At 32.6% G+C, this 24,111-nt stretch overlaps 3 protein-coding genes across 5 annotated transcripts in view; 2 read left to right on the forward strand and 1 right to left on the reverse strand.

Annotated features, from left to right (window-relative positions):
* LOC143189967 (E3 ubiquitin-protein ligase RNF19A) overlaps nucleotides 1-7,312 on the forward strand; it is a 115,626-nt gene extending 108,314 nt beyond the window's left edge. For both annotated transcript variants that reach the window (XM_076393993.1, XM_076393992.1), the window contains exons 10-12: nucleotides 470-751; nucleotides 5,014-5,190; nucleotides 6,379-7,312. In XM_076393993.1, the coding sequence (XP_076250108.1) occupies nucleotides 470-751; nucleotides 5,014-5,190; nucleotides 6,379-6,966 (1,047 nt within the window). In that variant the 3' untranslated portion in view covers nucleotides 6,967-7,312. The remainder of the gene's footprint in view (nucleotides 1-469; nucleotides 752-5,013; nucleotides 5,191-6,378) is intronic.
* A 1,165-nt stretch (nucleotides 7,313-8,477) lies between these two features.
* Nucleotides 8,478-17,847, reverse strand: MED14 (Mediator complex subunit 14). 2 transcript variants are annotated; one of them, XM_076393990.1, is made up of 12 exons: nucleotides 17,512-17,847; nucleotides 17,324-17,456; nucleotides 16,968-17,267; nucleotides 16,784-16,916; nucleotides 16,336-16,715; nucleotides 16,143-16,284; nucleotides 15,878-16,082; nucleotides 14,324-14,483; nucleotides 14,061-14,265; nucleotides 11,300-13,647; nucleotides 11,075-11,248; nucleotides 8,478-8,766 (listed from the first exon to the last, which is right to left on the reverse strand). In XM_076393990.1, exons 1-12 carry the CDS (start codon nucleotides 17,679-17,681, stop codon nucleotides 8,566-8,568), a joined length of 4,551 nt encoding a protein of 1,516 aa, XP_076250105.1. In that variant the 5' UTR covers nucleotides 17,682-17,847; the 3' UTR covers nucleotides 8,478-8,565. The 2 variants fall into 2 exon arrangements, with proteins under 2 accessions (XP_076250105.1, XP_076250106.1); XM_076393991.1 differs by having other exon boundaries at nucleotides 11,300-13,643; nucleotides 14,057-14,265; nucleotides 17,512-17,843.
* Nucleotides 17,848-20,624: 2,777 nt separating this feature from the next.
* The window catches only part of Tsp66E (Tetraspanin 66E), a 64,404-nt gene continuing 60,917 nt past the window's right edge, over nucleotides 20,625-24,111 (forward strand). Inside the window, exon 1 of the mRNA XM_076393999.1 lies at nucleotides 20,625-20,765. The gene's annotated coding sequence lies outside the window, so the exon portion shown is untranslated. The remainder of the gene's footprint in view (nucleotides 20,766-24,111) is intronic.

Raw genomic sequence — 24,111 nt, forward strand, 5'->3', positions numbered from 1 at the left:
AATCTACATTCATAATACAAATACATAATATGTGTATATTGCGATCTTTCGCCTTAACCAACCTTAAGGTCCGACCACTCAAGTGGCCCTGACGAACAAAACTTGGTTAAAACTTTATACATGGGACATGTATAAACGCTTAGTCTGTCTATTTTGTGATTATTATTTATGGTTGAGTTATCAGTAATAATTGATGGTCACAATTATTAATAATGCAATAAAATCAGTTATAAATAGTCGAGATTCAAATAAATAATTTACACAGATACACAGTGTATTTTAATACATATTGGAATAGTTTTAAATATTTATCATTGTAAAATATAACGAGTTTATGTAAAGTTTTATATGTATTTTGTTGATTTCGATAACAAATCTATGAGTAACGAATTTATATTATTAAATTTTATGCAAATTTTACCATAAACTTCCAAAATATGTTTTTAATAATAAATTATTACATTTTCAGGTAATGATATCGCCGTTATTGGCAGGACTAGCTGTTGGAATAGGTGTTCCCATCCTGTTATTTTATGTTTACGGTGTGGTACCGGTGTCGTTGTGCAGAAGCGGTGGTTGCGGTGGAAATTCGAGTTCCGATGATGCTCCTACACCTGCACCGGATTCGTCTTCGGTGGACGCTGTCAGCTCAAAAGGTGCGGTCAATCCAAGCATTGGAGAAGCAAGTCTCAGTTTGGCCTCTGGTAGCCAGGTGCAACTCAGGGAGACAGACAGGGAAAGCGCTAGTACGGTATGTTTTGCCTTTATGTAGTTCTTCCACTGAAATAGTCAAGGCACGTCATCAAAATTTATGACGTCGCAATGTTACCGTATCAAATTTAAGTTTTGGTTTATTTTAACTCTGCCATAACGAAGTACTAATGTAAATACAATAATGATAACGTCATAAAAAATAATTTATTTTGACATGGTAGTACATCTAACGAATGCGAATGATTTAAACTACAGTTAAACAGCCACAATAGTTTGTAAGTTAGAGTTGTTCTATTACTTTTTTTGCTGCTTAGTACATCTTATATCTATCATTAGTACATGCTTAGTACAATCTTAATTATAAGTTAATTTATTGCTACATTTCATTTGTACTTGGATTAATTAACAAGCAAGACGAGTGCGAGATAAATACATCAATATGTACTCTTCAATTATAAAATTATAATAACTTAAGCTATAGCTTACACTAAAAGTATACATTTTATATAAGTTCGTATTGTTTGGCTCGCTTCAATCTTCTGACATCCTGCGCGTTGTCCAGTAGTTGTATTGCTTCCACGTTAGTATGATTTAGTAATCTTCTTTCGTGTTTCAAGCCGAAATCTTGGATAACTTCGCAAATCCATTTGATTTCCAGGCCATCGTGCAGTTCTTCGTTGGTTACGTAACGGTAGGCATTAGTAATTAATCGAAGAATTTTGTTTTGACAGCGTTGACTAGTTGATTTGAATTTTTAGTGTAACCCTATATCTGCACCCTATAGGTCCAAATTGGCTTTATGATTGTCTGATAAATCAATCTCTTTGATTTTAGATCAAATTGAGAGTATTTTCCGACAAACCAGTATATTTGTTTTATTTTGGTTCTAATGTGTTTTGCTTTTTGTCTAACATGATGCTATATTTACATTATGCAGCACCTTACATTCCACAGCACCTATGAGGCGCGTTTTTTATGTAATAGTATCCCTTGGAGGTCCAATCTACCTAATTAATAATTGTAAATCTATATAATGTATTTCATTAGAGAGCATATTTCCCTTTTTACATTTAATTCTTGTTTCCTTCGTTCTTGTGTTTCCTTGTCAAGTCTATATCATTTTCTACAGTTATACTGTATTAATTATATAACATCAAATATAAACATCTTTAGTTGTTTCCGCACTTATCACTCTGTGTTGGTAATTGTCATCATTGGGCCATAAGCCCAAAACAAAAAAAATGTTGATCCGTTCACTGTCACTTCCACTATCAAAATCATTATTCAAGTCAGTTACAAAACTGTTAATTTCTAATGTATCGAACATTTGTTTATGATTCCACCATTTGTCAGTTTCTGCTTCTGTCTAATGAAGTTTAACTAAACGAAAGGTGTTATTGTAGACAATGCATCTTTCTACAATGTATCTTTTTGTCAGGCTTGTTTCTAAAAAAAAGTAAATTACATAAAACACAGTTATTTAGTGTATATTTACTGAGTGACAAAATTCTAACTCAGTTCCAGCAATCCACCTTGAACAATAATATATCTACATTGAATTATTAAAAAATATCATGACTAATAAGCAAGCTAATAAAAGAAAGTTATTTTAGCTTTTACTTTTTCCATCAACTTTCTTTGTCTTTAGACTTATGAGTTTTGTTTAGATACATAAATTGAAATGGTATTTTTTTAAAGCAATGTCTTCCATTAGAGGGTGTTAATCTTTTATATGGGATATCTTTACACTATGTAAATCCTATGTTGACTAACAGTGTCAAAGAGCTGCGAGTCCCTAAGTTTTCTACGAAAACTTTCCAGTTTTTTTTCTGAAATAATTGTATTAAATTATGTTTATCTCAAAAAAATTACTCACGGTTTTTATACATTTCATAAATTTGATCAGGAACATCAAGGAGATCTTGATTGCTTATATTAATATTTATTGTAGCTGCAATACCCTAAAAAATATTTGCAGCAACTTAATATTTAATAGTATCAATATTACTCTCTAACGCATTTTGGCTGACTCTGGCTATTTAATGGCCTTGACATTTTTAATCAGAATACTCACAAATATTAAAGAGTGGCTAGAAATTTATCAAAACAATGTTTGCCGGTTTAGAACTTCTACTTATTGTCATTAATATTGACAACAGTGTCGACCAGTACCAACACAAATTGAATGTTTTAGACTGAATTAGTTACACATTGCGAGGCACCAGATAGTATTTTGTCTGTTGTTAACTATAGTAATGCTGATTAGTAAAATGAGAAGGAAATTCCCAAACTGAATTTGGTATTACATGTAACATCATGTATGACGTGCATTGGCTGTTTTATTGGAAATATTGACTATATTTCTTATTATTTAATGATGTTGGAAATATAAATATTATTTAGCATTTATTGACAAATATTGGTAGAAATAATTTGCCACCGCATATTTGCACTTCTTCAGCATTTCAAAAACAGAAGGTGCTATGTTTGATGAGTACGTAACGGCCGACAGAACTTTCTATTCAGGCTACAACAGTGTACCCATCACAACTATTGCAACAATACGTCTCTGAATGTATGGAATTGATGTTGGTAGACATCTGGAGTTTCATTCGTTTTCACCAGCTCGTAATATACCACACTTTGTTGGTCCTACCATATACACAGCAATATTTTATGGCCATGAATATTTTTCCCTTCGGTCTTTATGTGGATGTTACTCTTGAACTAACCCATGATATTTTGCGCTTGAAATTATCATTGTCAATCCACTATTCATCACTAGTTAAAATACCTGAGCCAGTGCTAGAAAAATATGGGACGGCAAGCAATGATCACGATGTTGAAATGGCTCAAAATGGCATTTTCAGTCTATTTGTGTGGTAGTCTTTTTCTCTTTACATCTTTCCCATTCCATGTAAACATCTGGAAATCTCCACTTTTAATTTTAACAAACGAAAACTGACAATACCAAACTTGACACTTTAATTTACCCACACTGTAATTTTATCGATACTGTCGTATCTAGAAAATATTATGATTTTTATTCATATTTTAATATTATTTACGTTTTTGAATTAATTTTGTACTAGTAATATATAGTATACTAACAGATACTTACTGGGACTAATATATATTCATAAACTCAATTTGTTGAAACGCAACAGTTACGTTAGGTTGTTTATTTGATACCGTACAGTTTCGCAGGATACATTAAAAAGCATCGTGGCCCGGTAGATTGAATATATTACGCTGGCGCGTGCGTCCCAATTTTTAGAAATAGTAGTTGCTGTGTGTCTTAATTATAATCAAACTTCTGATATCGGCATAGTATTAGTCTTCAAGACGTAAAATATCCTCTGTATTACTTTTTTAATTAAATGGTAATGTTCATAAGATTTATATTAACCTATATATACCATACAGATATATATAGATTAATATAATAAGTAAAAAGAAAAATGCTGCATAATATTAAGATTTTAATTATAAATTAAAGGATATAAAACAACGAACCTTAACTATGACATTTACTAAAAAATGTATTTATATATATATATATATATATATATATATATATATATATATACATTTTATATATAACATTTTATAACGACTTCCCTGTAGATACATTCCTTTATACTTCTAGCCACTATTTACTAATTTATTACAATACAATAAAAGCTGCAATAGAACATTTTTTCAAATAAAGGCAAGGCTAATATATTTAATGGAGAAAGGGCTTACCCCTAAAAAACCACCGCCATATTTAACGAAATCAAGACTCAAAACTCAATGATGTTAATATTTTGTGTTTTTTTAGTATATTTTCTTTTCAAGTATTTTCTTTAATTTCTTATTCGATCTGCTTTTCTCTACTTTGATAATTTGGCAGATAACTCTTCGTTATCAACAATCATACAGCCGTAGCAAGTACAATATTTTCCCAAATAACTACCTCTTCAGGATTAATGGTATGGAATCTTTTCATGCACTTCTGCAATTCCTGAAGACTAGATGATTAATTGATATTACTTAAATATATAATTCTCTATTACCTTGTCAAAATTCAATGATTAACTTTATAAAAAGCCATATCAAACGCTTTAATAGTTAAACAAATAAATGCCCAACGTTTATTGGGCGGACGAATATACCAATAGTTTCGAAAGTAGCTGAATCTCCGGACCACGATGATTTTTAACGTATACTTAGTTTCGCTGATCAAAATATATGCTAGCACCTAATGTGTTATGTTACCGTTAGGTGTTTGTAATAATTAATATTGATCTATTTTAGGTGGCTTTAGCTGGTAGCTTACATCAAGCCACTCAACGCCTGGAAGTCCAAGCTGATTTAGTATCTACTCAACGATTTAGCTTGAGCAGCTTAACGGAATCTGTTAATGCTAGTATAACGTTGGACGATGGTGGCGCCAGTGTTCGAGCTCTTGCCGGGAGTATTATAAACTATAAGGTATGATATTAATTTAATTAAAAGCAAACTGTAGAGTTACTAGTATTTTTGATGTCTTTATAATCACCAAAATAATTCATCATAATAATTTAAAACATATAATATTTGGTATGTAAAGTAATCCATATATTTAAACATAAAACATTACCAGTTTATTCAAAATAACTTTTATTCGATAATCGCCATTAGAGACAACCTTTTTTTTTCAAATGTTTGAAAAGTAGTATATTTTCACCCATTTTTCTTCTTCCAGATTGTTCATAATCAATTCATTTTTAAAATAAATTAACGCTTGTTTGTCAAATAATTTGCTATAAGATGCATTGGTTTGTTTTCTTTTGATTAATTGTTAAAATGTGTTCAGTTTTTTTGTTACAATTTAAGATATTAAGCTGTTATAACAAAGAGCCATCGCGTTTGATAGTCAGAACAAACTATTTGATCTCACGGATTTTGTAGACCTTTTAACTTGGCAGAACTTTAGTATGTCTGCAAAAGAAACTTCTTTGATCGTATCATTAATGTAACTTTTGAGTGATATTTACTTTAAAAAAATTAATAATAGAAATTGACTTTGACTTAAAAAAACGAAGAACACTTTTTCTCTATTCAGCTAATAGAGCCAATTATTTATCTTGTTCATTTGACATACATGTCATCTATAATCAAAATATATTGATTATGGTAAAATATATAATATATCGATTATAACCACTGACGTGAAAGATATATAATCTGATTTATGTCAATTATTTTTCTTCCTTTTGTTATCTTGGTCAAGTACTAATATAATTGGAACTAACTAATTATAATTCGATTATATCGTTTATTGAAATGTAACGATTATGTCTGAACACTAAACATTGTATTGCTCAAAGGATTTCACCAATTTAAATGCACCATCTGACTTGATTAAGAAAGAAGCATTTCGAAATATATTTTACCAAACCGACATCCTTTTTTTTGTTGCAACTGAGACTTCAAATGTGATTTCTTAAACGATGTGATAATTCTTTTAAACCTATAATATAAACTTTGCTAACAATTTTTCCAAAGATATTTGTCTTTTTAATATCAAATAGATGTAGATATTATATATTTTGTTCACAGTATTGTCCTTATTTAGTTAAAGCAATTCCACGTTTTTCATTGGAGTTATATCATTAATAAATATTTTATCATTTTCAGTCAGCCAACGGCAGTGATTCGTGCAGCTGTATGACAACAGAAGACTGTACTTCGGAACGAGTTAGGTTCGATGATAATATCAGTTATATTGCCGCTAATCAAGCGGAAAAAACCAGCATCGGCAGCAGCTGCAGCTTCAGAGCGCGTTGTTCCAAACAGTCCGTCGGCAAAGTATCTCCACTCCAAGACACCCTGTCCAATGACAGCATCTATATTGACATTGAGGAGAACAAACCACCCAGAAAACTATCATCGCAAGCGGCCATTCTACGCTCGCAATTCTTTCACTCCATCAATGAATGTAAACCGGCGTCCAAAAGTCTGGACGATAAGACCATTATCGAGGTATCGAACGAGACGCTGGACAAGCCGTCAGCGCCACTGATCAAGGAGACCCAGAATTTAGTGATATGTCAACTGCGACCGGCATCCTCCTCGGTCAGCTTGGACAAGGCGACGTCAAACTTCGATAATATCTCAATGAAGCAGGCATCTAACGAAAGCCTGAGCAATTCCTCGGTGCCGCTAATACCCGACGCGCAGAAGGCGGTGATCTGTCCTTCAGGTGATATGGATAAGTGTGCGTAATGATAGTTACCACCGATCCTCAACTCCAACTCCTTATACACGCTCGTTGAAAGACTGATGTGAATTAATCGTTATTTATTGTAAAAGGCTTAAATACGTTTAAAGTTACGTCGTTTTATTAATGTATAAGTTGTATTAAATATTGATACGCAATATTTTTTATAATTTCTTATTTTTCAATTCTCGTTTTCCTTTTTAAACGTGTTTATTTCCGGATTCTAATTTGGTATTTCAGATTTCGGAGATTCTAAACATACTCTATTTTATAAAGGTTTACTTTTTAACCATAACCGATGAATGAATGAATAATATATGAAGGAAACCCAAATAAATAAATTTAAGATCATTTTATATTTTATTTACCATTCACAGCTCCTTCCTTAAAATACTAGTTTTCAGTACACTTTTTTATACTTCAAGCATTTCTTACCTATGATCTAGGATTTTTTCGTTGCTCTGGTTGTCATTGCTACGAGAGAAAATGGTACACAATATTCAAATAGTACTTTTTTAGTTAATCTTTTTTTAAATCTGTTAAGCTGAAAAATTTCAGCATTTGTGGTTGTATATATCGCACAATTATGAATGAAACTCTAGTCTGTTATAAAGTATCTACCGTCAAATACTTTCCTGATTGAAATATTTTCAAAATCTCAAAAAATTTCATAATATCTGACAGTTGACCGAATGTCAAACGTATTCTACTGGAAACGGTTTATGTAGCAACGAAAAAACTGCTTTTGTTTTACTAAGCCTAAGGAAATGTCAAATCTAATTTAAATTTTTTGGTGACAGAAATAATCAGAAGAGCAATAATATCTAGTACAGTGATGTTCAAATAAATGTGGCATGTATTAATTGCATAAATCTTATTGATAGGTTAGTGCTCATGTTTTAGCATCAATGATTGATTTATAAGAGTCCAAGAAAATGTAGTGTGTAATTATGAAAAAGTAGTAAGTTCTCTCTAAATAAAAATAATGTTATATAACAAAACAAGATCATATTTTATAATATACTCAGCATAAGTGCATATTGGAACAGTGTAGATTTGAGGGTGATGAGAAGATTAATTAAGTTCTCCTACATAACTCCTCGCCTCGCCTTTTTATCTCAATGACGACAATAAAAATTCAAACATGACTCTAGATTAATAAAAAAAAGGTAAATTCATTAAAAAATCAATTTTAGAAGAAAATAAGAGTTATGTAGAATAATTTAAACTTTAACATATGGGCACACATATACATAGGAGAGATTATTATAATCAATTATTAAGTTAACCACATTCTGTACTAAAATTATTATTAATCTGTCATTCATAATAATCTTTAAATACGCATACACGAAGATGCTTAAAATGAAAATGAATGTCCGTACTACTTAATGAAATGTGGGAATAACGCAGGTAACTTAGGATGTATCAGACATTCAGAATGAAGGAAAATTTCCTTTAATTGAAACACGTCTTACGAATCGGTAAAGAAAGGAGTATTAAAAATCAGATCAAGTTAATAAAAAACCCTTTAATAAATTATATAGCCTTAGATTAAAAACTATAACGAATTATGTACACAACACTGAATTTGATTTTGATGGCTATTGTGGGCCCATCATACCAACTTGCATATGGGGCTGATATCCTGGATTAGCACCCTGACCTGGTAACGGCATCGCTGGTGATTGTATTTGCTGTACGCCCCCAGGACCACCGGGACTAGGTTGTGGATCCGTGGGTAGTATTAGATTCTGCAGAAGTTCTTTTAAGGCAGGGTATACTGTACATTCCATACTGCTAGCCTGAAATTAAGTTTTCACATTTTATTGCGATTCTTACTATATTGTAAAAAAACATACTTTACAAATGATTTAACCTACTGTTATCATTAAATGATTATTCAGAACTAGTCGTTGATTGTCATGTATTGGCAAAATACTCTACAATATATAAGTGAATAGCGGTAAGTATTTTTTAAAATCTAGTTTTTTCCATAAATAATACACATTTTAACAATAAACAATACACTTATTATGAATCTTAAATACTTTAAATAGAATGTGTTTAAATATGTATAGTTTTAAGCAATACTTGCTTAATTAGCAATCAAAACTAGGCATATTCTTTTTGTGTAAGTGTTTATAGAATGGTCTTAACAAACGAAATAGGTTCCTGTTTGCTTTTATTTTTCAATCAGGTGCTTGCATGTATTTTGATGCAGGACCAAAAAAGTTGATGATTCAACTGTTTTCCTGAGACCGGTAAGATCCAAAAAGATACTACCACTGTTCTTCTTACTAGTGTTTCATTGAAAAATATTTTTCTGTGGCGTATTGTAACATATTAACATCCACATTCATATCTAAACGGAATATTTATTGGCATAAAGCCTTGCTGTCGATAAAATTGGATCAACAGGTGTATTCTATTAGGAGCTGCTAAAATTGAATGACTATCACTTGTTCTTATCGATTGTACGGTGGCTGGGTTGGCACTAAACTCCGATCGATAGAAGCTGAACCAACATCATTCTTTCGACACGGTATCACCATGCTGATAGAAAGATGAGAAAAAGTTGTAGAGAATGATGCAAGATATTTTAATTAACATATATTGTATCGATACAATTTTGTCAATAAAGGCTTAAGAGGCTTTGGCTTTACGGTGTTACGGTTGGCTTTACGGTTTTTCGACGGTGCCATTTACAAGCAATCTAGAGGTAGAATACAACGAACTACAAGGGCTATTTGCATTTGACGTTGGTACAGATAAATATGACTCGATGTCCTTCATGTGAGTATATCTCGTCAAAATCACAGTCCATAGTCATTCCACAGTGTTAAAATTGAACAAGAAACATTGAAATTTAACTCGCTTGAAGAATTTCAAGGTTAGAAATCAAGGTTTCAAACCAGCTGTTAGAAATTGACTAAAGACTAGAGTTATTGATTCATAAAGATTTATATAATATTCAGCAAGCAAACAAATTGAATTCCACAGGTACAAAACATAAAAGTGACACTACAAGTGTTGAAGTATGGGCAAATGAGTTCAAAAATAGAGAATGTGTGTTGTTATGTAAATCACAATCTTAATTTCTGGATATCTACCGTAATTTAAAGGAAGAAGATTTAATGTTAATCATAATGAATGACGGACATTATGAAATGTTAAAAGAATATAGTCATGAATGTATATGTGTATATTCTACACCCAGGCTTAATGCATATCTATTTGAATTGCATTCCTTGTTTTTATTGAGAGAGGAGTTTCCATAGTGTTGTTACATATCGAACAGATTTGACGAGGAAACAATGAAGGTATTTTTTAGTCCCGTGAAAGATATTCAATAATTTTAAAGGTAAATGGTTGCTTTTGTTTTTATATATGATAAATAAATTATATTTTACATGTTGCCATACATGTTGTTTTATTGTTTTATTTTTCCTTTTAAAATTAAATACGTTTATAAAAGGTTAAATTACTTTCACATACATAAACTTAAATAATATATAGTAAACGTACTTAAATTTGAACTTCAGTTTTATGTTTATTTGTGAATTTAAGAATATCTCTTCAAGTATACGAATAATTTGCGATAACTATAAATTGCTTTTGTTATTGTAATGTTTATATATTGATAAATAATTAGATATTGTTTTATTTTCTTTTTTTTTCAAAATTATTTTAAATTGAAATATGTTTATAAAATTGTTTTATATTATAGATTACAAAAATTTTTAATTTGAGTCTCAACAAAAATATTAGGTTAATTTGTGAATTCAAGATAATTTATTCTATTTATATAATATTCTTCAAATGTACGTATAATTTCCAGGGACTGGCAACGTTGCAAATTTAAATCCTTGTGCACATGCCACCATTCGGCAGAATTAGACACTTGTTTTTTTTATGAAAAAATGATCAGAATAAATACAACCACCTAATATATTTAACAGAAGTGTGAACATGATCGAGAGAAAAAAAATTATATATGCTAATTAGTATTTTAAAAATTAATACTAAGACAAATTTATTGATTGGCCGAATTGAAAATGTTATGTTTAAAATACTTATTAATTTCAGTAGTAAAACATATGAGATACTTACATGCATTTGGCAAAAATGTCTCAATAACTGACTAGCGGCTGTCATTGCAGGAACTGGACCTGCTTCTCGCTTTTCAGCTAACTGCGTAGTATTCCCAGCAATGTCGTAAATAAGAGGTAAAACAACTGAAGGTGGTTCCATACTAGGCGGATATACTATCCTGGTTATCTGAATCTACGCATACAATTATTAGAATAATGACTATATTCTTTCGAAACTACTTACAAAGAAAAGAATCTTTTGTCTAAAAGCTAACACGCCTTGAGTGCCTGTCGGAACAATTGGAATGGCGTTAGGCGGTATCCTGAGTAACCATTGGACGGACCATTTCATTCCTTGCTGGGCTAACTGAGGCATCATATCCAATCTCATAATTTGAATAAAGTCCTTCAACACATTCGGCGGACAGTTCAACATGCTACAAAACGTAAACGTGGACGTTGGTTTATAAGGTGGTGCAGCCGCTCTTGTTTCAAAAAATCGTTCCAATATTTGTATCTCCTCCATAGACCAAACGTCTTTGTGGTCGCTTAAAGGTGTTATCTTGATATGTAAACTTTGAAGATGCTGAGTGTTTAAACCTATCCTGCATTGCAGCATTTCGTTGACTTTAAAGTGTATTACTCCCGGTTCATTATTGGGTATTGCGGTAAGATAGCTTTCGTTATGGACGAACCGTTGCAACTGCCTACGCATATAAACGCATCCTAAAAATCTTTCTAAGGAGCTCATCTCTGGTCCTGGAATACATTGAGGATGGGCAGACGGGCAGCACAGCGATTCTAAAGCCTCGTGCGTTAGCAAAGTCGGAACCGCACCGGCCCAAGATCGTTGCGGCAAAACTCGGGCCAAATGACTTCCGGTCTTCAAATCAATTTGTTGAGGGCTGTGCATTACCGGACCACCTGGCGATTGACCTGGTCTAGCTGGAGATGGCCGGGGCATACTGGGCGATCCCGGCCAGTTCGAAGCGGCCGGACTTTGTGATGCCGGGAACGGACTACCGTCCGTATGACTTGACGGCATATAACTTCCGACGGGGGAATGACCCGGCAGATTCGTCCCTTGAGGACCGGGACTGGAATTACTTAATAACCCCCCAGGACTCGCTAATTGTGGGTTCAGAGGTGAATTTGGCACTAACCCCGAGCTCGGACTAGGATGGGGCATGGGGCTCGGATTAATATTGGCTGACAATGAAGTGGGCGACGCCATATTGAATGAGGTCGCTGGACTCGAGCCGAAACTAGCATGAGGCTGACTAATATTTGCAGTATGCGGCGATGCCGGGGTATGAGGATTTGAACCAGAGGGAGGTGTCAAAGGTGGATGGAAACGAAGTCCTGGCTCCGCTCTACCTCCGGCAGGTGACTGAGGCGGTCGATGTGGACCCAAAAAGTTACCTCCACCATCGATTTCCATCGGGCTTGGTGGATTATCATCTTCGCTTTGGCTTCTTCGTCTAAATACGGCGCTTTCATCGACGTATTTGGACAAAAAGGTCTTCAAGCCGGGTGTGGGACTAAAAACATCAACCACATTACTTCTGTCAAATCGACTATAGGCACCATCTCTCAAAGATACCAATCCACCACCACGGATGCGCAACTCCAAGCAGTACATGCCTTGAAACGCAATGCGAATTAATGTACTTGACTGAGGCATTATGGTGAAAGTTTGTATTGGAACTTTAGGTCTGTTCGTATGCACGCCTAACTGAGGTAATGTCGGCAACTTACTAATTGATAATAATGGTTCATAAGTCTCTGTCAACAACTGTATTATTTGCGCTAAGTTCCGATATTCGTTCAAGTGAGCCTCAAGTTGTTCTTGAATTAATGAATGGGCATTTAAAGAATTGTGCATCGCACCGAATGTTAACTTGAAAGCTTTATCTTGACTGTTCCAGACAACAGACACCATTGCTCCTTTTTCAGGTCCGTAACACAGTACCAGTTTGCTGTAGTTATATGATTTAATTGAGAATAAGTTGCCCAAAAAGTTGTACTTATCAACTTTGAGATATTCACTCAAATCGTGAACAATAGTATATAAGTTAACGATTTGCCACCAGTCGCTCAATAAACTATCGACAGTCTTGGATGTTTGATCGATTGTAGTCATCTCATACTGAAAGTAGATAGGTCTTCTAGGACCTTGTTCTTTCGCGTGGGTGCTCGACAACGGAGTTGAGTAAAATACGAATTCCACTATCCAACTTTTGACGTTGCCCTTCATCAATATTCTTATAGAGACAGACAGCAAACGTTTCAATAAGGCCATCCAGGCAGGTGAATGGCCAATTTCAGGCGTTGGTGGTGGTAATTGAATAAGTTTCAATACCAAGCCCGTGGCGTTTGCTTCTACTTGAAGACCTTGATGGAAGATATTCTTTTTGGTTAGTTCGCTGGCTACAGTTACATAGGGAAGTCTTTCGTCACACATAGCAACGACGTGAGCTAATTCTGCTATGAAATATGCCGGCTGCTTGGATCTTCTCGTTGCTGATTCTGGCTTAAGACAACCTTTTCGTTTCAGTGAGTTGGGCTCAGTATGATCTGCATCTAAACTACCTATAAACAAAGGGATATTATAGAAAATGTAATGAAATTCACATATAGTCTATCCAAAGAAGCAGTGAACTCACGTCACCAAGATGTATATGATGATATGATGATGATGTGTATAAGATGTAATGGTTATTGCAATTTGTAAATTCGTTTTAATGCCGACAGAGATACAATGCTTCTGGTACGTTCGAATATGTAACCAAATCGGCTTGTAAAAGTCGTTCGGTTGTAAAATGTCTGCAAAATTCATTAGTGATAATGAACTTATAAGTGGTTATAAGCCGGCAAAACATTGTTCTGCGCTTTGATTGTTAAATGCGGCAACATAAATTGAGATGATGTGACTTCACTGCTACTTTGGATAGATTTTAGAAGGCTTTTAGAAATTACATATTTCACCATAATCTAATACATACCATCTATACATGTAAAAGGACCATGAGTAGCAACAAATGTATCAAACTCAATCAACGTCTGAACCTTCAAAAAAACTTTGGGAATTTCGGTCTCAATAGTCTCGTCATTGGGGTTATCGTCAATGCTTGAATGTTTCACAACACATATGTAAAAGGAGCAATCAATTTCACATGGATTATTCTCTTTTTCGTTAATTTCCACGATCTATAGAATAATGACATTCGGTAAATTGAACCATTTTTTGTGAATAATAATTACTCACCAATACCACATTAGTATGTCTGTGGAGTTGAATATACATGTGGTGTTTTCCGATTTTGGTAATGGGGTGATCTGGAATATGAAGCAGAGGCAATCGTTCATGTGCCGTCGCAGGCAGATGCTGTAGAGTTTTCTCACAGCGTCTTTTTGTAATCCAGTATCTGAATAACACCAGCACCATTATAACCAGTTCTTATGGTTTAAATAATGTCAATCTATTAATCCTAGACCTTTCTTAATATATGGTTAATTACACAAGTTTGCAACTTCACTACTGAAAATTCATTTATAACCTGATGATTTTTTCTATTTTCGAGAAACTTATAAATATTTTTCAATTTATTGTAAGTAAAACTTTTTATAGGCCTAACTAGTGTGATTTCGTACACATAATAAATTATTAGTTATTTAATCCAAATATAAATTTATAATTACAAAATTCAAAATTTATTAATACTAATAAAAATCTAAAATATAATAATAAGAATAATTTCCTAGTTTTTAGATAGTGACTCTCAACCTATATAAATATGATGAGAAGTATGTAAAAATTGGAACACAGTATATATAGAAAATTGGGTAAATAGAGGTCTGACTTAATAGGTGACTTTGGAGGAATGTCTCACGATTATTTTTATGTTTAACACTTTCTAATGTTTTTGTAACTAAATTATATACTATAGAGAAACCAAACAAATCATCAAACAATCGTTTTCCTAAGAAAAAATCCAAATATAGATCAAGAATCAAACAAGTTCATAAATGTAATAATTACGAGTGATACCAACTTATTAGTGAATTAAAATTTACTGCCCTTTATCGTCAATCGAGTCATTATGTTATTTTTGAATTGTTTGGATGTAACTTCACATTTTTATGGAATTTTTTAAAAGATTTCCCAACCTATAAAACGTCAGAAGTTGGTCTTGTGTATAGGGTGTCACATACTGCATTGACATGATGGAATAAGCTTCTTAAAAAACTAATGAAGCAAGACAACGACGAATATCAAGGAACGCGAGCATTATTTTATGAAATGAATACTTTAAGAACTCTTAAGCACAAAACAAGAATATAAATAAAAACAAAAATGAAAATAAACAAAAATAAAAATAGAAAAAATATGTTAATACTCGTTAAAGATATATGGAGAAATATACACACTAGAACAGATATATTAAATCGATAGACAAATTATTGTTAATGGAAGGAGAGTGAATGAGGAATTACAAAATTATTGATGGTTGGAAAAACAAACGCGGGAAAAAATAAAAATAGGAAAATGAAATTGATGATTTGTTAGTGATGGAAATAAGAGAGCCCGAAATAAGAAAAGCCAGGATTAAGGAACTCCTGCGGAAAGTATATCAGCAAATAAGAAAATTAAATAAATACATTTGCCAACTAGAAAGCTTCTTTAGAAGGAGTTGCCAGCCACCTTGGCTAACCATTCATTTACATTTTTTACATTTTTTTCCCATTATATTTGAGTAGTGATAAAGAATACTTAGAATTTCCAATACTATAAAACAAATTACTGCTAAAATATATTTACCTTAATTCTGATATATAAGAAGGAAGCTTTGAATGGTCACCATTCAAAACATTGTTGATCTCAGGTATTAAAGGAGGGTCATATTGTGGTACATGACTTTGCAGCATGCCTGTATGTGTATCCACTGTAATAAGAAGTTGTTCGGCTCTTAAACAAGGCTGAAGGATTGCCACAGAAAGTATTGCTGGAGAGCCTTGTAAGGTACCTAACATTTATAAAATTATTAATGCCTATAGATATTACACAAACTATTGTTTTAACGTACACTCAACATCCTTTAACATTCCTTGTAGTTCTAACTTAATGTCATTAAGTCTACTTCTTGTCCGTACATAAATTGTATGAACAAGTAGTCTTTCCATTGACAATACTTCACTTCTAATCGCCCTATCAGCTATCTCAGATTCCTAAAATTGCATCATTCAAAATCCATTCAACATATGATCTTAATAAAATACCTTATTTCCTAAGGAAGGAATATGAAGCACAGCCAATGGTCTTGCAGGATCATGTTGATCAACCTGTATTGTTAACTTGTATCCAAGTTCAGATCTTAAATCTTTATTTGACAATTCTTTTCCTTTAGTCGTTAATTCCCTCCAATAAGATACAGTTAAGCATTTTCCAGGAATATACTCGTCAACATGGATATGGTCATCCAATCTATCCCTCATTAATCTCAAAGTCTGAGAGTACAAGACTTCTAATTGTAAAGATTGACAAAAGAAATGTAAACAATTATAAACTTCTGTCAAAGGTTGTGAATGATCGACAAGACGAGCTTGTATTAACTGATGAATGTATTGCACTTGAAGAGAATGAACCAAAGCCTTTCCATCTAAAAAATAGGTAAATTAAAGGAGACCAGACCATAATAATAACCAGGAATATATAAAGTCAATATACCTCCAGTTTCTTTATCTTCTACTAATATATCAATTTCTAGCAATCGCCATGGTATATTTGGACCTTCGCCCATTACAGTGAGGGCTACCTCAAACTCATGTTGTACATGAAAAATTACTCTTCCATTTTCAATCTACAATATCTCTAATAATAAACATATTTTATAAATATTTTCAAAGCATACTTTGAGATTTTTCATTTGAGGTAACAAATTGCCAGTCACAAGTCGATGTTGTATAACTTGGTTTAGCCTTAAAAGTGTGTTTCTTTTTTCTTGAGGTGTAATAGGATCAGGAGGAACAATTTTTTCACGTATGCACGCTGGCAATCTTCCATAAGTGCCTGTGGTTAATACTTCAACAGCTGCAGGAATATGGAAATTTGGAAGACGAGCTTGAACTAATGTTTCCCTTGCCATTCTGGCTAACATATCAGCAGTTTCAACAAATAATAGCGATTGTTTATCCAAAAAGGCCATAATTCTCTAGAAAAAATAACTGGTTTGCCCAATTTTCTGAGAAGTAAATAAAGAGTGCTTACAGCAGATTTTTCAACTTTTGATGCACTGTTAGCCCACTTAACTAAAGCAAGCAAACGTACAAATAACTGTCTAGTCCTTGTTGAAAAATTATATATTTCAATTTTTCTCTCCATATCAGTTTTTCTTGGCAATCTAAAAGATACGTTTTAGATATGACAAATTAAACAAATTATTAATAATAGCTTACAATTCAGCTAACACTGTTAATTCATGATATGTCCTTTGAACAATAAAATCTATAAGCATTGCCAAAGACATCATGCCGCCTCTATTTCCTTCTTGGGGTGCACTTATAGCATTTTGCCCCACGCTATTTGCTACGGGGGTTTGTAAACCCTCCAAGGGAAGTGGAGCCATTTTTAAAAAAATACTATCACAACCATTAACTTTAAAACTCACTCACTGTTCTGTCGTTTTAAAAATAACATCTATGCGGCTTATCTATTTCGATAACTTAATTATGAATGTTAGAGAAACATCTTTTAAAAGTAGACAATCCTTTGACTTCCCATTACTATTTGACGTTACTGTCAAAATAATGTCATAATCATAGAGTTCTGTGTTCATAATCAGTTCTCTGTGGTTATAATTCTTCCAAATAAAGATAACTGTTTTATTTATATTTTATTGGATTGTGCTGGAAGCGATAAGAAAATGAATTTAGTAAAAACAACTTGATAGTACGTCTATTGTAAATTTTGTTTCAAACAACTTATCTATATAATATTTTTTATAGAACTATATAAGTTAATTCCAAATTTAGAGTATCAGAACCGGCCCTTAGATGGCAGCACCAAGCAATATTTACAAATCATGGTTATTTGAATTTTAATGTTTATATACACAGATAATATGACAATCAGTGTTTAAAGATCATCATAAAATAAACCAGAAAACGTCAAACAAATTTTAAATAATGTCTATAATACCGAATAGTATATTAGAAGTTGAGCCTTATGTAGAAAAAGAAAATGTACCACCGCTGAGACGCCGTCGAAAACATAAGAATGAACCGATTAAAAAATTTATTTTATTAATTTTTATAGCTGTGCACTCTGTATTTTTTGTTATATGGGCTTTAGCTGCTATGGTATATTTTATTAAAAGAGCCTGCTGTATATAATTTAGATATTAATGTAAAATAATTTATTATGAATAACCTTATGTTTTAATATATTTAAAATTTGTAACCTGTTGTTGACTTATTTGTCATAGTATAACTATTTTGATAATCATAAGCAAATTTGGAAAGCCGGTGATAATTTTGGGCTATATAATTTAGAGTCGATTAAACACAAATGCTATCAATAGTCATAAAAACATTTCTAATTTACATAATAATTATTATGGCAAATGATAGTTAATTATGCTAATATTAGGTACCTGCATAATAATTCCTGTTGTTTGATAATTGTCTTTTTTAACTTTGGGATCCTAAAAGGCGGTAGATCGTAAATTATTTAGATTTTTAACATAAGGCAATATATATAGCAATTTATAGTATAGCACACGTAATATTTACTAAGAAAGTGTCGCAATATTAATATATCTTATGTCAACAGGTGAATAACCGAAGCCATAGGGTAATATGATCTTGAGAACAATCCCTGAATCCAAGTGGGATAAATGCTCAACGACAGACATGCTTCGTTACATGGTCACATTCCCGAAATATCTTCCAACTTGTTGCTTTTTGCACCTGTTTGAAAGTAGGTCCGTCGCTTCTACTGTTCTTTTTACCCCGAAACAAGAACGAATGCATTCCGGCCGCCTTACTAGTTGCTTCGTTGTCTTATCTTCTGTAACTGCGCGTGTACGTTATTCGAATTCGACAACAAAACCGGTAAGGACAAAGGAAATATATACTACTGGTTGTAGAAATATATATTGCTGGCTTGGTGACGCAGTGGTAATGGCGCTAGGACACCTCCTACTGCTGCGATAGCCGCGGGTTCGATTCCTGCTGGAGCATAGTCGCAAAATTTATGTTTGTGATTGTTTAAAATTTGTGATTGTCCTAGGCAAGAGTGTGTAAAATCCGACAAGGAAAATGATCCCAGTAACCAGGCCGGATGTCTTCTGGGATGATATCTAAAGTTGGTCACTCGCCATTCGGTAGGCTTAATGCTGAGGACCGTGGTTCGGAGCCCACGTTAAACTGTAGGTCCAGTCCCCATATAAACCCATAGTTGGTAAAAGGAGACTTTAAAATATATTAAAATATTATTACAGAAATATGTATTTTTCTATTTTTTTTTCAAATTAAAATGCTGCAAATGAAAAGGATTGAATATTTAGCGGTAAATTTTTTTGCTGTACTATATAGTTTATTATTGAAAGAATTCATTATGTGTGGAAAATCAATTAGCATTAACAAGAAAAGTTATTTTAAAATATTTTACTGGGAAAAGTAATTATCACCGTAAAATACAATTTTTTCAACGACATTAAAATTTTTGGTAATTAATAACAACAAAGATCACTTTGATTTTGAACTTCTCTTCAGAATGTCCACCAATTATTCGCCAAAAATTTAGTTAAATAAAAAATATTATAATCGCATGAAGCGTCTGGATTTTTGGTAAAAGCGGTACATACATATACTATATATACATGCTACAGTTATTGCTTTTAGCCAAGTGTATTTGTAGTTGAACGTGTAAACTGCTTTGTTTTAAACAGAATTTAAACTTGAAAATCCAAAGAAAAATAATTTCAATTTAAAAAGGTAGGTTACAATCAATCAAAATAAATATATCCACATCATTACCTAAAAACTAAAAGGTTCCTAAAATATCGGCTTTCTGATTTACCATCGACACGTGTTTGTCATCTCTATCTATTATTAAATCTTTAAAGTAACCGTATACTCAAAACTCAAAACTTAACGTAACTCAAAAAAACCAAAAAAACTTAATCAATTTTAAAAAGCCTATTATCTAATATAACAGAGACCAATCAAAATGTATATATGTCAGTGCAGGTTACTATGGAAAAGAATTTGACATTGACATGACATTTCAAAAATAAAAACGTAATTATGATTTAAAATTAAAATTGGAAAACCATAGTTAAGTGTTTGTTATTGATTTTCGAAGGAGTATTGATTACCTGTAATTAAGATATATTTGTTTGAATTAGGAGTTTCTATGTTGGTCAGTGTAATCCGCCGTGTCTACCGTTCCGCTACATGGTATATATACTTTTCGAGCGGCAATCTCCAATTTAAATCGTTTCATTCACTTAGGTTGCCTCGTCGGGCTTAATCGAGACAAGTCGTAAGAGTCGAGTCTCTGCTCGAACACTTTTGATGTTGGTCGGGAGTTTCGGGTACCGTCAGTGTAGTTCTTCGCGCCGCTGTTTTTAAAATAAATCTGAACTTTTGTCCCCGTTTTTATTTAGAAATACACTGGTTTTGGACTTAAGGTTTTCGTCTTAACGGTAAGTACACAACTCACAAAAATGTTCTTGCATTGTTTGCTTAGGTTAAATTCGGTGGTTTAGACAGTTTAATGTAGTTTCAGATTTTGACATACATTTTAAAAAACGCCAGTAAAAGTTTGCAATAATGTTCTAATTTAGATTAAAGATTGAAACAAGAAATATGTTACTTACTAAATTAATGTAACGAGTACTATAATTTTATGGAATAAAATCACACATACATAGTTTATTTGAATACTATTTTAATGTTTCAATTTTTTTTTTTAAATAGAATGTGAAGTTTTCAATATTTTTGACAATTATATTTATTGAGGGTATTACGAAAATAAATAAGTGTAGAACAGATATATTTTCTTTAACTTTTAACAGATTTAGTTCGTCATAATTTGCTCCATGATATTAATAGAAATTAATTATTTGAAAATGGGATATAATATAAACAATAGTATCTTTATACTGTGATTTTTATATGAATTTATTTATCCACTAGTCTTTTTGTGTAATATGATTAGAATGTTGGACAAAATCACTGATTTGTTCTATGCTAAAGATCACCAGGTAATTTTAACAATGCTAAAACGCGCCAAACAAAAGACAGTTTGAAAAATATAACATTGGATCTCCATCCCAGTTTGAACAACAAAAGAATCAGCCCCAGGTTTCTGATTCCGACAACACGACCTTGTTATTTATTTTTTGTTCCGAAATATCAGAGCAAATTTGTTTCTTATTGTTCGCAATGACCTACGTAATACAATTCAGTTTTGAAAAATACCCCATTCTAACCGTTACCTAATAATAGTTATCGGCTTAAAAAGGAAAGTGATTATGACATCAATTAGCGAACATTAAATCACTAATTAGATTTGCAGGAAAGGATCCTGCAAAAGAGAGCAAAGCAGATATTGTTTTATAAGCGTGCTTTTTAGCATTTTTTACGTCTTGTTTAGTCATGTCGGTTTGTTAAATCTAGGCAGGAGACGAATGAACTCGGTCTAGCCACTAGATTAAATTGTATTGTAACACTTTTATTGTAAAATATAACATTGTCAAGGCCAGTACGGTTTTGGTTCACCAAATAGTTAATAGGTAACATTTAAAACATCGAGACAGAAGATTTGGACGTCAATATTTACGAAATTCCTGTATTTTTTATTAATTACATTGGACATATTTTAACCTAGCACCTGTTGATTGTTTGTTTTGTGCCTAAACTGAAAATAAGTTCCGCGGTATGTTATTTAAGATGTTATTAAATTAAATATTTTCTATATATTATGTATGGAAAATATGCGAAATTGTTAAATAATCACACAATCAGGAATACAAAATACGAGCACAATGTCAGGTCAGTATGGTGGACGGCTTACACAAAAATTAGTTCTATTGGAACCAGTCATATCGACTCTTTGAATCATTTACCTAAAACGCATATTATAATTTTTGATTACTACTTTTTTGGTTTTCTTAATTTTTTGTTGTTATTTTGGTCGACTATTATAAACCTAGTACTACTTTCTTAAAATGTTTTATATTATTTGCTGTTTTTTAAATAATTCTAAATGTTCTTACTAAATTTTGACCAGCTCATTTTAAAAAATCTTATTGATAAACTTGGAGTACTTTTAAATATAATAACATTGGTATTTGTTCTTCGCACAATTGTCCGACTCGCCCGATTTAGTTACGTTGGACTTCTGACTATCCCCTAATTCAGATTGAATCGACGAAGGCTTTGTTGTTGTTGGCCGTTGGCATAAAAGCATTGTATCCAAGGGTAGTATTTTGAAGAGGGTAAAATCAGAAAAGAAGAGGGTGGTAATATAAATAGGTCATTTTATTGTTGGGAACTGTTGGAATTGTGTATATCAGGGAGATTAATTCACGGTGAAACATAGCAGTGGTTAGGAAATAGATGAAATTACAGGCACCAATCACTCAAGTGAGCAATTGGGCCAAAATATTATGATTTAATTTCGACAGAATGAACACACTTGTTAATTTTATAATACATTTATCCGTTAACATGTATTAATTGATATAAATAATGTCTAGATTCTTCATACAAACTGGCCAAAATATATTTTTCTATGCGTTATTGATTACTAACTACTACATACTCTTATCATCTGATACTAAGCTTTTTCAGTTAGTTTTTTTTTAGGAGTTTTGTAATGTGATTGTTTCTAAACTTAAGTTCAAATGCGCTAAAAGAGAAGGGAAGTAGTGGTTAGCGATAGAAATAGGGGTGAATATGTCGGTATGGTCAAAATCGATTTAATATTAATAATTAAATAATTCACTCATTCATTTATTACACATACACACACACACACACACACATATATATATGTGACACTATTTTTGTTATTTTCAAAATAATGGATCAAGAACAATTTGGTGTTTTAGTTTTATGCTGCTTCTTGGCAAAAAATACCGCTCAAGCCAAGCAATGGCTTGAAAAGTGTTATAAGGACTCCGCTTCATCACAAACAACAATAAAGCGTTAGTTTGCTAACTTCAAACGTGGTCGTAGAGACAGTAAAAATGTAGAACGCAGTGGACGCCCGAATGAGATGGTAACACCACAGAAAACATCAAAAACATCCACAAAATCGTTTCGAATGATCGAAAAGTGAAGTTTCGTGAGTTAGCTAACATCGTAAAGATATCAGAAGAACGTGTAGTGGACTATGAGAAAGCTCTGTTCAAAGTGGATGCCGCGTTTGCTCACTGTTGATCAAAAACAAGAATGTGTTGATGATTCAGAGCAGTGTTTGGCAATATTTAAACGTAACAAACCGGATTTTTTGCGTCGATATCCATCATCGGATTCATCACTTCATTCCGGAATCAAATCAATCGTCATCTGAGTGGACAGCAACTGATGACAAGCCTCTTGTGAGGCAAAAGATAAATCGTTCTACAAAAGTTATTGAAATGTTGGAGCGGCGCTAGAATGATTGCGTGGCTCTTGATGAAGATTACGATGATGCATAAAGCCAATTTTGAGTAAAAAAAAGCCCAGGTGTTATGTATATACTAGTAGACCCGACAGATGTTGTCCTATTCAGTTTGTATTGCACGTAAATGTGATGAACAGATCTGGTCGACCGTATGCACCCACGATGTCACTTTCAATTTTCGCACAAATATCAACGATGTATTGATGAAATAGCTGACGGCATCAAAGAACGTTATTATCTTCGTTGGCCCGGATCATCAATCAGTATGCGTAAAAATTCATCGCGCTAATTTTCTTGTTAATTTTTGCGCTTGAACAGTAAAAGGATAAATACGATACAACTAAATTACTTGTACCAAAAAAAAGTATATATTGTAC

Source organism: Rhynchophorus ferrugineus, unplaced genomic scaffold (genome assembly GCF_030347505.1).
Source record: "Rhynchophorus ferrugineus isolate W39M unplaced genomic scaffold, kcgeb_rfMv2 rfM2, whole genome shotgun sequence".
Classification (NCBI taxonomy): Eukaryota; Metazoa; Arthropoda; class Insecta; order Coleoptera; family Curculionidae; genus Rhynchophorus; species Rhynchophorus ferrugineus.

Coding starts and splice junctions, on each gene's coding strand:
- MED14 (XM_076393990.1), bottom strand. CDS start 17,681: ATGGCTCCACTTCCCTTGGAGGGTTTACAAACCCCCGTAGCAAATAGC. Junction 16,285..16,335: donor TTCCTTCCTTAGGAAATAAG/GTATTTTATTAA, acceptor ATGCAATTTTAG/GAATCTGAGATAGCTGATAG. Junction 8,767..11,074: donor GACATTTTTGCCAAATGCAT/GTAAGTATCTCA, acceptor ACTTAATTTCAG/GCTAGCAGTATGGAATGTAC.